We start from the raw sequence: 13,531 nt of genomic DNA, 5'->3' as shown, positions 1-13,531 counted from the left end.
GCTTTATTTGCAATCATTTTATTCAGAAGTGTATTTTATTGGCACAAAAGTGTTTTTTCTTGTACCCAGTGTCCAACAGTCCTTTAAAACAACCATAAGTGCAGCTTCAACAATGCATCCAAAACTGTTCAACTGTGTAAAAGCAAATAAACAATAGATTAAAAAAACAACCAAACAATATATATTACTGTGAAAAATTACAAATACACCTCCGAGCTGTCTACCAGTAGAGGGAAGCCCTGGTCTTTCAGTCAAAGCTGTTCACTAACACAAGTCTGTAATGCTCCCCCCCCCCCCCCCCCCCCCCTTTCTTGAATCTGAGATTAAAAAGACTTGTTATTACCTATGATTTGCTTTTTATGTTGCTACTTATCTGTATTTTCCATCAGTTGTGCAAACTCACTGACTTTAAAAAGTGTTCGTTTAGTTCTCAAAACTTAGAAAGACCCATAAGGCTCTGAAGAATTTGTTTTGTGAGGAACAGAATCACTGTGTGCTCTTGACAGTGTGCCGAGGAAGACCTACGCATGACCTGATATTATGACCTCTGGTTATGTGAGCTTCAAATAGTTTGGACTTTACGCTTGCAGAGCAGCAAGTCCATCTGCAGCTATATTTGCTGTGGAAACAGTGAGAACCAGTGATAATGAGTACATCCAGAGTGCAGATTAAAACTCCTTCAGTTCTAAAAGAAACAGTAAATTTTAAAACAGACAGAAAGAAATGATTACTTTAAACCATTCTGATTATTGAGATGTTTGATTTGATGAAATAAAAATAATCTTTTTATTAATTTAAAAAATAGATGATTTAGATGATTTTTATAGGTAAGAAAATGAAACTAAATACCTAACCCAGCTTGTAACTACAGTGTTTTTTAATATAGTAGTATTTAGTTATTCTTTAAATGAAATAAATTTGTGTTCTAAGATCTTTTTGCTTTGAGCATTTCCTGTGACTTACACATGACAAGCAAAGCGTTATTAGAGCTTCAGAGCAGTCGAGCCTGTCTATCCATCATCTCCCTGGGAAAACAATCCTGCTCTTTACTGTGCATGCAGGAATGTGAAACAGGCTGGTTTGTATACTTGGAAGTACTGTCTGTGTACACTGCGGTGAGCAAAGGTATTATTCAGAGATCCTTTCCACTCAAGCAGCAGGGCATCTCCAAAATGTCACATACATCCAATCCTGCTTTTCCTACCTCATATAGTGAATTTCAGCACTGTTTTATGATGGGTTATGACCTACTTAGACACTCATATCTGAATAGTATGCAGTCAGGATTGTTCATGTGAGTTTACACAAGTTCCAACATTAATGAAGAGCAGAATCTGAACCTCAACTCTCTACTCTTGCTGGTTCATTTGTTCCATGAGACATTCAGTTAAATCCAACCAAATTCAAAGAGTCTCCCACAGACAGCAATGACCACATCATTCAGCCAGCTGGGAATGTGCAGGCACATTCACAATTTCTACTTCCTTTGACTCACTGGCACCACCCTGAACTTCGAGCCTGAGCTCTGACAACATTAATCTCTGGTGACTCGGATTTTAACCTCTTGAAACCTGATTCTTTCTGAGACACTGATTATCTCTGTTGACTTAGTATTTATTATTAATTTACTATTTATATTTCAAAATAAAGTTTGATTTGTAAAAGCAGATCCCTGAGTGAGCCCAGTGTAGGAACAGGGCTGTATAAGATCTCTGTTTAAAGCTGTCAGGAGGTAAACAGCCTTGCACAGTGTACTAAAGCCAGCACAGTGTGCAAAGGCAAAGGCCTCTATCCATCTGCAGGAACTGGCCAGAAAGAGCATTTCGCCCTTGGGGGCTGGCTGCCAGATGCCCCACTCCTCCTCTGCCTCCTCCTCCTCCACCATGTCCACTGCAGCAGTGTCCGCTGTACACTCCAGGATCCCTGGGGCTTTAGGGCTCCAATCACAGATGCATGCTTCCCCAGCTCTCGCTGCCCTTGCTTGTGCATCAACTTTCCTGCTGCCTCCTTCTCTCTCCCTGTAGATGTGGCTCACAATTGCAAAGGCTTGCACTCCAAAGGGGCCCAGCAATGGCTCCACCCCTTCACTCTTGAGGATTCAGACTGCAGCGATGTTGGAACTCTTGACCATACTCATGGATCCATTTGTTTGCCACTGGAACACAAAGACAGACACAAATCATGTGAAATTATCTTCTACAGAAAAAAAAAACAGTATCATGAAAGTTTTTTTCTTTTTTTTTTTGCTGTTGAATATTTTCAACTTGTACTTGGAGTCATTGTACTTGGAAAGTGTAGCCTGGAGGTTAATATCTGGCGATATATATGGCTGCTAAAAACAACACCTTCACTAAATACTTCTGCAGCTGTTTTTCAATGATTAATATCTTTCTGTCAGCTTAACTGAGTCCTGAACACACGTGTGATGACCTGGTTCCAGGCATCAGCAGATGTTTACATTCCAAGTGTCTGAACTGCTCTCTGCCACATCTCTAAATGCCTAATGGGGTACAGATGTGCACCAGCATATCAGGAGAGCTGAATGCTGGATAAGTGATGGTGACTGATTTGCTACTTTCCATATTTACGCTACTTTTTCACAGCCCTGTCACATCATAATGCACCTGGGTCTTACCCCATTTGTCTCCAATAAGTACGGGGCAGCCAGCATGCAGTGTGTCGTCGTTTCCTTCACCATTTCTGTGCAGGTTCCACCAGAAGATAGCAGCTTTCTGTGACATGAAAAACAAAACAAATCATTTTGAGTATCTTAAAAAAAGAAGTGTGGTTTAAACTATGGTCAGTAACTATCAGTTATTTTAAGTACTTAATAATAAGTTCTATAGTCTTAATTTTTGGCCTATATAATATTATTAAGTAAACAAGTTTAAAAAGTGGGTATTTTATTGCGTAAGTATTTTATTTTTCCTAAAAAAAAAAAAAAAAAAGCACACTGGATTCTGCTGTTGTGCGAGGCAATTTGCTGACATGGTCCACTTGTCCCCTTAAACAGGATGTCTGCAAGTCAATACAGTCGCAGGAGGACGATATTACATCCTAGAGGTCAGTAAATGGTTTATTGTGTCTAAAAATGCTTTAAACCGTGCTTGGCATTCACAGTAACCACAGCAAACCAAATTTAAAACCTGTGGTAGATTTGGACTACCATGTTAGACCTTGTCTCCCCACGGCCATAATTAAAACACCAAAGGGGGAAATTTCTTTTCAAAGAGCATTTTTCAAAGACTTCCAGAGAGTTGAAGAATCAATGCCAAGGTGTTGGCATTTGAACACCTTGGCATTGAATATGCTGGCATTGTTTCCTAGTATTTTACTTTTTATGGTGGTGTTTCTTTTAATTTGTCACCAATGTGTATGGCTTCTCTTTCTTACTTTTTTTTTCTTTTTTTGGTCACTTTATCTTTTTCTGAAGTTTGGACAAGAAATGAGTTCTAAGGTGAAAGGTTAAACCCCAGGAATGGCCTGTTAAACTTTACACTGCAGCTCATTTATCAACCAGAAAAACATACCAAAAAACAAAAGATAAAAAAAAACCTCCACTGACTTTGCAAAGTAAAGTAGTAGTGAAATAAAGTAGTAAATTCATCTCAAGGCTATTGTTTCTGTGATCGGACATTTAGTATTTTGACACCAAACTTATTTAAATGTGTAAAAGGGAAAAATATGAAATAAAAGTAACAGATACTAAGATATTTGCAGTGTATTTACCTCCACAACAGGAACGCTGAAGTTGGCGTAAATGAACGCTGTGGACCCACCTGCCTCCACCGGGCTGAGCTGTGGAAAAGGACATTCCTTCAGAGCTGTGTCTTGTGTTTACGTGCTCATGTTATGAAAAGCCGCTCTGTCTGCTGCAGTGTTTGAAGACTCATTCTTTTTCAATCACCACCCAGTTTTACTTTTATTGTAAGGACAAAAGCACTCAGCAGAAGGACAAATTGGTTACATGAACACAAATAAAGGTTCAAATAAATGTGTTCTCCCACCAAATATTTCCTGAAGCCACCGCATCAGGACAGATAAGAAGGTGACTGTGAGAGTTTGTTTCAAGTTTGTTGCGTGGCAGAATATCCCTAAAGTGTAAATGTAGTTACTGTTGTCAGTTTCTCAGGCTTGCTGTCCAAGTTGGCCAGGTTCTCCAAATGTGTTTATTTTTAATTTAGACTTTTGGACAGCTGAAAAAGAACTGCCAAAGAACTTTTAGCTACAGGGTCAAATAGGGTCAATAGATGGTTCGGCTTTACTCACATATATCATAAATGTAGCCACCCGATTCCCAGTTTTCAACTTGAACACGGGGCTTGAAGGTGACTGTTTTTACAGAAATGCAAACAGACATTATAAAGGCAATTAAAATATCCACGATCACCATGTAAATAAGCGCTAATCAACTAACGCAACAAACTTACAGTAGCATGGTCAAAATGAGGTTCATAATGGCCACCAATCCCATAATTCACCACCTGGAGGTACTCGCCGTATGGATGCTTCACATTCAGACCTGTGAGCAGTGAGATCCTCTGGTCCAACTTCCCAACAATAGACTGTGCTGAGCCCTTCAGCCATGCACTAGCAATAAAAGATATTGATTAATAAAATGATACGGTGACTGAAAAGAAATACCAGCTGCATGTAGTAGTAAACCTGCAGCAGATGTTTTTATTGTTATGGCAGTAGTAGAGTAACAAGAGGTGATGTTTGTACCTCTTACTGATCCGATAGTCTGCAGTTGCTTGTTTCTCTCCAGCTGCCACTACAGACCTTCTCAGCTTGTTAGCAAAGACAGAAAAAAGCATCTTAATTTTGCGAATGTTACAGCAGCCAAACTTTAATGCATCTAAGGATGGGTTTCCATTAATCCTTCTTTCTTTTTAGGGCTTCGGAGGAAAGTGAAGCAGAACCTGAGAAAAAAGCACCGCAAATATATTTGTGTAAACCACAGAGCTTCTCCGGTTTTCATGATTGTTTTCCAATTTTCCAACAGGTATACACAAACATTTCCATGCTGAGAATCAGTAGTGAAATATTCAACTCAATATATACAGTTCAAACAATTAATCACCAAGAAAACCTATTTAAACTGTTTGTTAACAGACCTGTATTCTGGGATCTAGCAACAGCAAGCTGGAAACCATGCTCCATTCCACTCTCTGCTCCAAACTAAGACCAGGGGCCTGTTTTCAATCAGCCCACAAGCTGACATAATGATGAAATAAGTACAGGGGTTTCCATCTGAGCAAGAGATGGAAAACCCACTGAACAATGCCAAAACCTCACAGAAACTATAGGGGCAGCAAATGTGTTATCCCACCAAATATTTCCTGCATCAGAAGACTGAAGAGCTCTCAGGACGATCCACTGCAGTAAAGTTTCACTTTACTCATTGGATATTAAGACTCAGCTATCGTGGACTGAACATTTATCGGCCCCAGCTCTGTTGGTTTATTTGGACAGTTTGAGGAATTCAGCCAAGTTTTTGTAGTAATGTATTCCTCTTTTCCTTAAGCTTTGCTAAACGTTTGGAAGCACGCCAACTCTTCCGCTATATGATCCCTCCAGAATCTTCCCAGTAGGAAGTCTGGCTTAGACGCCAGCAGTCAGAGGCATTTTGTAACACACCTACACACGGTCTAGATTCAAGTCTCGTCTTTGCAAAATTAAAGAATGATCAGCAAAAAGCACTAAAATTAATAGTACTCATTATGACCTACATTTCTATTCACAGCATTTTATATACATCTATATTAAAATATTAGATTCCCTCTACTCATGCATTAATTAAGTGTACCAAATTTTAAAAACTAAATGTATTAACTGTTTATAACAATTCAGCATTTGATGTTTTTCACCATCAAGAAACATGACTTAAAAGTTTACTCTGAATCTTTATCTGTTATAAATAAAAGCTCCAAAGGCCGAAAGATGTGTTTCGTTAAAGAAAAAACTTGTCAAATGATAATGTTTGTTAGTGACACACACATATACACTTAATACACTTATTTTCCACCCTGATTTACGAATAAATTCTTTACAAATCCTACCATGTGGATTCATGGATTTTTTTCTTCACATTCTGTCTCTCACAGTTGAAGTGTACCTCTGGTGCAAATTACTGACCTCTGTCATCATTTTAAGTGGGGGAACTTGCACAATCGGTGGCTGACTAAATACTTTTTTGCCCCACTGTATTGATTTAGTCTATTAGAACATCTATTATATGCTTCAGTTTGGCAGTCCCACACCTTAATGTGACTTTGCAAAGGAAAAAAGTGTTCATTTAGTGCTTTTGTTGATTTGACTTCTTGTTGCTAAGTTAACATTTTGCAGATTCATGTTTTGTGAGTCCCATGTGGGAAACCCCCTCCCTTTGTTGACAAGATTCTCCAAAAGTTTGGATTACAAAACCATTCAACAATCTGACGGAATCAACTAAAACACAAGACGTTAAGACACTGTTTGTTTGTTTTTTAATTCCCAAAAATCTAACGTATTGAAGGCACATGGGTTGTTTGACCACATGCGATGAGCACTCACTCCTGGCTGGGCGAGGCTCTTGATGTCTTCAGCCTCTGTGTCAGTAACAAAGTCATGGTAGAGGACCACATACGGCTGCAGGCTCACCACCTCCCGTTTTGCAGGCATCAGTATCAGTGCAGGATTGTTGTTGGTGAAGTAGTCACAGAAGAGTTGGGGATTTGCAAAATGCCTGCGCTGTAAGAAGCAACGGCCATATGAAGTCTATTAACAAGATCAAAACATGGATATCCATCTACAGTTACTCATATAATGGATCTTGTCACCACATAAAAGCTTAAAAACAAAGACGACATTTAGAGTTTTTGCGGTGCTTTTTAAAGCCAAGAAAACATTTTACAGACCTAAAAATGTAGAAATTAAATGAAGTTGTTAGAGTATGCTAGGAGCGAAGCTTTATGACTTCAGATCGGCACTTTGGTCAAGACTTACATTTGTAAACTAATTTGATGGATTCATGTGTTTTTGGACAGAAATTAAGGATCCTCAGAGGATAAAATCAAATCAAATCACTGAGATTTTCCTCTGTTAGTACTGGTGGTGTTTTGGGTTTTTTTGTCAGCAGTATCTTAGTGTCAATTTCCATGTTTGTTGTTTTTATTTGATGTGAAGTTTGTGCTTGTGCTTTTATCTTGAAAGAGGCTATGTAAATAAATACGTATTTACTTTTGATGAAATAATTTCATGAGTGTGGCAGGCATGTTTCAGGTGAAAAAAGGTGAAAAAATAATTATTTTTATTGGCATACCGATGTGAAGATTTTAAAAAAGGCTCTCCAAAATTGCCTCAACTTTTATCTCACATGACATCTACATACACTGATGTAAATATTTAAATTGTAGTCCATGTAAAAATGAAAAAACAAAACATCCTCTTAAATAAAGTGCATCCTGAAACACTGAACATCCAGTGACATAAAACCCTGTAACTCAAGGCTACATTATTGTATATACATTTAAAAAGTTTGATGTGTTCCTGTCCTGATCTGCTCCTCATTATTGCAATACCTGAGAGCCTCGAGTCCGGCAGAGTCTCTCATAAGTGTCCCTGGTCCTTAAAAAACTGGAGGAGGGTCTCGTCAACCCAGTGCCTCTGGGTGGACCAGCAGCAACCAGGAGCTTCTCGTATTTCTTAACATTCTGCAAAACTCTTCCATTCATTGGATCTGAGAAAGAAAATGTGTAAACAGTCTGAGAGAGGGATGACACAGTTCACTGAGAAAAGGGGTTTTAAGAGCCTTACTGTGATGCAGTAACTCCTGAGATAGACTCAGAGCGTAGGAGACGTTTCCTGTCTGAGACAAGAAAAGGAATTCAGAGAAATCTAAATCATCAATCATGCAAATTTCCTCAGTCTGTCTGTTTACTTACTTTAAAGTGAGAAAAGGCAAGGTGATCCAAAGCATCCTCCAAAGTGCCTTCATTTTCAGGGCTCCACTCCTCTCCTGCTCCCCTGAAAAGGCGCGCAGACTCCTCCAACCACTGCACTGAGTGATAATAGTCTTCTTGTTCATAGGCCACCTGGGTACAATAACACCAAAAAAAACAAGTACTTCACAATTTAAACAGAGTCTGTCTAGAACTGAAGAGCTGAATACTGCATCCATGTCAGCCAGAATTTGTGAGGTTTTGTGGTTGCAGGGATGATTTCAGTAAGGATCACACTAACAACTGTAAGACCAGCCAGAGTCAGAGTCAGCAGCCAGAGTCAGATAGTTTCTCATGATAGTCAGCTGATATATGTTTGTGGCTGGCTGAGCCATTTTAGCCATTTCAGCTTGATTTGAATTCTTTTCTTTTGGATTTACTGGGTTAGGATCTTGTTTCATTTTTTTGCATATCACCGCCATCCTTTTTCTTAGGGTTTACTCTTCTGTGTGTCCTGTGGTGCCTTGTACCTCCTCAATTCTTCTATATGTGCTTCTTGTTAATTGCTTTCCTTTGTTCTTGTTCCACACCTTTATGGCTATTTTTGCTTTTGTTGTCTCTCCCTCACCTTCACCCTATTGTCGGCCCATCTGTTCACCCACCTGTGTTTATTCCTTGTGCTCTTCCACTTTCAGTTTTTGTTTAGTCCCCCCTTTTATCCTGCGTGTATCATGTAGCAGCTTATGTTCTACAGCTGCCATCAAGGCCCAGTTTCAGAAACCTTTCGCAGCACACTGACACCTGGAATCAAATCTCTGATAAACACACACAACCAAAATAAATGAATTCCTTCTTTGTTCTTTCAAAAACTGACTTTGTCTTTTGAATTTCTCTTTTCCTTGGGTCTCATGATTTTAGAGAAGCTCTGCAAAATCTGATAAAGTACTACAAAGTGGTGTCAGCTGAAAGATATAATTGGGAAAAAAATCTAGGTTGCAGAGTCAATAAAGTAAACCTAACAGACCTCTGCAGCCTGATTCTCATCAGTGCCTGAAGCAAGTAGATAAAAAAATAATCTGGACATTTCTGTAACCGAATATGGGCGGTAGATTTGCATTACATGTAGGCATGTCTTCCACAGAGTGTGTCCCTGCATCACATTTTCATGTATGATGTGGAAATATAAAACTGGACTACAGCATTTTTAGATTTTGAAAGTCACAAACACTAAAGGTCTCCTTTACTTAGGTTCAAAGCAGTTTAGCAGTTGACCTGACTTGATGAAGTAGGTGCTGACTAAAGGGCTGACAGCACCCACACTGAAAGTGGGTTGTAAGAGACTCCTCCCGTCACAGATTACATCCACAACCACAGCTCCATGTGTGCTATTTAACCCCCACAAACACACACAGAAGCTCACCAACTCATCACACATGCTGAGTTAATCCACCACAGGTTTACACCCACATTTCACTCTTTAATTTAAGATCAGCTATTCTTAACAGAAATAGCCTAAAGAGCAATAAATGTGTAAAAATACTCAGCTGATGAGGTAATGAGCCTGAGGGAAGCGTCAGCTGGCAATTACCTTAAAGGGCCCTAAACCTCTCCCCACTAAAACTGAGACACTCAAATTTGTGTTAAATGTGTCTGGTTTTGAAGATCAGTTTAAAAACTACATGATAGCACATGCATGCAGGAGCTCTGTTATAGAGAAAACCCTAAAACTAAGCATCTCTGCTGACTGACCGCCTCACATAATTTCAGCCCTGGTACAAGTGAAGACAAGCTTCTGCAGCATGACTTAATGTCTTTTCCATACAAGAGTATGTCTCTCCCACACAGTGCCCTACCCTTACACATAACCACTGCATGAAAACAGTGGAATTTATTGTGGGGAAAATCTCCTTTTTTTCCCCTTCTATAGAATATTATATTCATCTGCGCATGAAAAGAATTCCCAGGCACACAATGGAAAGAATCCCAGTTTTCTAGTCTAGGTTCCCACAACAGAACTATTAACAAGTCTGGGATAAAACTGCAGCCCTCTGGAATGGGATGTTAACCAGAGTGAAAACTTTTCAGGACACCAACTTCCAAATACGTTAATTTCCTTCAGTGACTCCTCCTACCTTATGTTACTCTGACAGCTGTTCCAGAAAGAAGACAGATGTGTACTTGCACCACACTTCCTTTGTTGTGCTTTTAAGAAATACAGAGTTGGCACAAATACTGTATACTCTACACTGCTTTCATTTTATGCTTCGTCACATTTTATTTGAAAACATTTATAACACAGCTATATTTTCCTGTTTAAAAGAAAACAATAATCTTGCATTGTTAAAGATTAAAGCGGGTGGTGCAGCCAACACATACAGCTGAAGCTAACAGCTGCCTGTTTAGATGTCATCTCTACTAAATCAAGTCACTGAACCTTCTCTCTCGACTTTGTTTCTGGTATTAATTTTGGAGGATTTTACTGCAGTAATCGGACAAATAATATGGCCTGCTCTGTGGTTAACTGCACTAACAGCCTGCCAAGAGGTTTGTGCACCACTTTTATGGTTTTCTCAGTGTTTGCACTAACTGAAAGTTAAGTGCAATGCCCCTTTACAGTCCACAGATAATTTAACTTCAAATTCATTTGTTCACTTCTGGCTCAAAAAACCCCAATATGGAGATGGTCAAAATGCCAGACTCAAAGCTTTAAACATCAACCCGCCAACCTTTGAATGATGTCATTGTGGCTTTATCCATCTTTTATGTAGGCTTAGGTCGTTATTAGATTCACTGATGAATGGTTTGCCTTTCAGGCAATTTGGTAAAAATTACTTTTTGATCTAAAGTGTAAAACTTAGACAAATAAGACAAAATTGTGAACACGTATTTGTGTAGCAGTAGAAGATTTTCTTTCCCAACACATTAAGCATAGGAGGAGAACATACATGGCATCGCCCATCACATGACCAAACCCTGGGCTGGGAGCCAGACGTAAAAAAAGCTACATAGTAAAACAGCACCATTATTTTTGTTACTTAAATTTTCCAAATATTTCTGTTCTTTTACATGCAGGATTGTGTTTTTTCCAAAGTACATAATTTTTTCAGTACCTTCCCAACCAGAAAGCAGTCATCACCAGAGAGCTGGACAGATACTGCAGGCATGTAGACATCCACAGACTCGCCATTAGTGACTCTCTGGAAACGGCCCCTTACAAGGCTGGAAACTTGCAGAGCATATACATCCTGCAGCCTCATTAGCCCCTTAGCAGCCCCTTGGAGGTCTTCCAGATTCGGGAGATCAGCCTCTTCCTCCTCGTAACTGGACCTGAGAGCTGGACAGCAGAGGGGCAAAAAGGTGAATGGTGAGGGGTTGGGTGGTGACAGTAGAGGGGGGTGGATGCTTAGATATCACCACCAGATGTGTCTTTGAAGAAGGCAGTGGGGCAACCTTGTAGGTTCTCGAGGGCTTCATTGCTGTAGACGACATTCAGCCACTCTGAATGAAGACGTTTGATCAAAGTAAAAGCCACCAGAGGGTTGGCCATTGTGACCGCTGGGCCTTTGTAAAGTTCTGTGTGCAGGTTGGATACTTTGGCATAAAAACTGTGTGAAGATACAGAATTATTAAACAGGGTCTTCAGACTGGAAACAATAAAAACTCAATAATTAAAATGGCATTTTATGCACAAAACATTATTTTCACCAGAAGAAAAATTAGAAGCAATTCTACAAAAAAACAAACAAACAAAACTACAGTTATTTGTATAAATTAGCGGGAGGTGACTTCGTTTTGTAACAGTGATCCTGCATACAACATTGTGAAATAAAGCCACGAAAACCTAGTCTATTTTTTCTGCTTTTTAATGACATACATATAAGGTTTATGTAGTTCATTATATGATCATTTCACTATCAAGCCTCACATCTGCAACGCTTGTTCTATTACTATTTACTATGTGTGTGTGTGCAGTGTCTCCCGGGTTAATTACCACCTCTGGAAAACTCGAACAAACCGAGATAACAATACCTATGGGGGTTTCTTTTAATTCTGTGTGATATTTTCCAAGATACACATCGTTTAAATCCTTTACAATCAAATCTGTTTCCAGTGTTTCACCATTACTCACCGTTTGATGTCTTCAAGTCTGTCCAACTCGTGGTCAATGTAAGTTCTCAGGTAATCGATCAGCTTCCGTTCAACTCTGACCGCCTGCTTTACGTTCAGCAGCGATGTATACATTTCCCCTCTAACGACACTCAGGAGGCCCGAGAGAAAGCAAACAAGAACACAAAACTTCATCTCCGAAAGTGAGCTGTCCGCTCTCTTCCTCGGCAGATTCACCAGTTCTAATTGCGTCTCTCAGTTTTGCTGAACAGCACCGCTGAGCTTCAGCATTTGGAGCAGGCTCTCAGCTGATCTGAGATCAGCCTTCGCCCTCTGTTCATCATATCATACGTACAGCCTGGATTCATTCAGAACAATTAGTTTGCGCTCATGTACTCACCAACATCATCTGATTTATGGGGTTTCGCGGATGCTGATGAAATGAGTTCAGTTTTTGCAAATAATGCGATGTAATATATTTGCAATATTTTGTTTAGTTTTACTTTGAAGTCAATTTTCTAAAATGTGAAAATCAACGAGAAATCATCTGCTCTTCAAAAACTGAGTTTGGAATCACAGCGACATCTGCAGGACAAAGCTCTGCGCAACAACCAAGCTGCAGCAGCGAAGTGCCACAGCAAGGATCCCTAAAAGACGGACTGCGCCTCCCTGGTGGTGATTTTTGATCAGTACAGTGGAGGAGGAGGAGGAGGCCAGGAAACTAGCAGTGAGAATGGAATAGATAAGGAAGTGTCAAAAGCGGAAGATGGCATGGAATATAATCTGTGCAATCTAGGCTAAAAAATAACTGATGAGAAGGAACTCAGTGATGAGGAGAATGGCTATGTTGAGGCTGTTGTCACTCAAAGAAGGGGAAATCCCCACCTGAGAATCAAGTTTGGCTTTCAGCTAAAAATGTCATCAGGATGATCACAGAACCAAAAAACCATGACGTATCCTGGACTGATGACATCAATTACTGCTTTGACCTATTCTTGACTGAGTCCAATAGTGTTTATTGCAATGAAAGTGGAGGGGAAACAGACTTATAAAGACAACTGAAAGCAAGTAAATCAGAAAGACATCAAAGCATACATGCCTCTTTTTATTCTGAGCAGTGTGTACCTTTCCAGAAATGAATCTACCAGCAGTGTACAGTATGGGATGCAAAGTCATTTCAGAAATTTTATTAACACAACAAATAGTGATAAAATATTTATTGTTATAATTTCTCTAAAAAAGAAAAAAAAAACAGGTCACCTGCCTAAAAAGATCATCAAAGAGGGAAAACACAATGGGTTTCAAAATTTCCATGCAAATCTCACAGTAGATTTTAGAACTGATCCTGTGTTTAAAAGTATGCATATTTATTTATTTTATCTCTGTTGTCCTCTATAATAAAATTATTCCCCATTTGTTTCTTTATTTTTTGTTTTTTGTTTTGGTGGGGGGTGGGGGGGTTCTTCTAAAGTGAGATTATGTGCCGAAAATATGTATCAAAC

General features: G+C 39.3%; 1 protein-coding gene across 3 annotated transcripts; it reads right to left on the bottom strand.

Annotated features, from left to right (window-relative positions):
- Positions 1 to 2: 2 nt before the first annotated feature.
- On the bottom strand, positions 3 to 12,675 carry p4ha3 (prolyl 4-hydroxylase, alpha polypeptide III). 3 transcript variants are annotated; one of them, XM_082503950.1, is made up of 13 exons: positions 12,052 to 12,675; positions 11,373 to 11,527; positions 11,033 to 11,256; positions 7,926 to 8,075; positions 7,798 to 7,849; positions 7,563 to 7,720; positions 6,556 to 6,759; positions 4,726 to 4,790; positions 4,431 to 4,590; positions 4,270 to 4,332; positions 3,730 to 3,798; positions 2,636 to 2,732; positions 3 to 2,155 (listed from the first exon to the last, which is right to left on the bottom strand). In XM_082503950.1, the coding sequence occupies exons 1-13, from the start codon at positions 12,222 to 12,224 to the stop codon at positions 2,085 to 2,087; spliced, it is 1,641 nt and encodes a 546-aa protein (XP_082360076.1). In that variant the 5' UTR covers positions 12,225 to 12,675; the 3' UTR covers positions 3 to 2,084. The 3 variants fall into 3 exon arrangements, with proteins under 3 accessions (XP_082360076.1, XP_082360077.1, XP_082360078.1); XM_082503951.1 differs by having other exon boundaries at positions 6,556 to 6,732; XM_082503952.1 differs by lacking the exon at positions 6,556 to 6,759.
- Between the last annotated feature and the right edge of the window lie 856 nt (positions 12,676 to 13,531).

Source organism: Aulonocara stuartgranti, assembly GCF_965226115.1.
Source record: "Aulonocara stuartgranti genome assembly, chromosome: 14".
In the NCBI taxonomy this organism is placed as follows: Eukaryota; Metazoa; Chordata; class Actinopteri; order Cichliformes; family Cichlidae; genus Aulonocara; species Aulonocara stuartgranti.
This window is presented reverse-complemented; position numbering and strand designations above follow the sequence as displayed.

Coding starts and splice junctions, on each gene's coding strand:
- p4ha3 (XM_082503950.1), bottom strand. CDS start 12,224: ATGAAGTTTTGTGTTCTTGTTTGCTTTCTCTCGGGCCTCCTGAGTGTC. Junction 3,799..4,269: donor TGGCTACATTTATGATATAT/GTGAGTAAAGCC, acceptor CCTTTTCCACAG/CTCAGCCCGGTGGAGGCAGG. Junction 2,156..2,635: donor ACTTATTGGAGACAAATGGG/GTAAGACCCAGG, acceptor TTTGTGTTCCAG/TGGCAAACAAATGGATCCAT.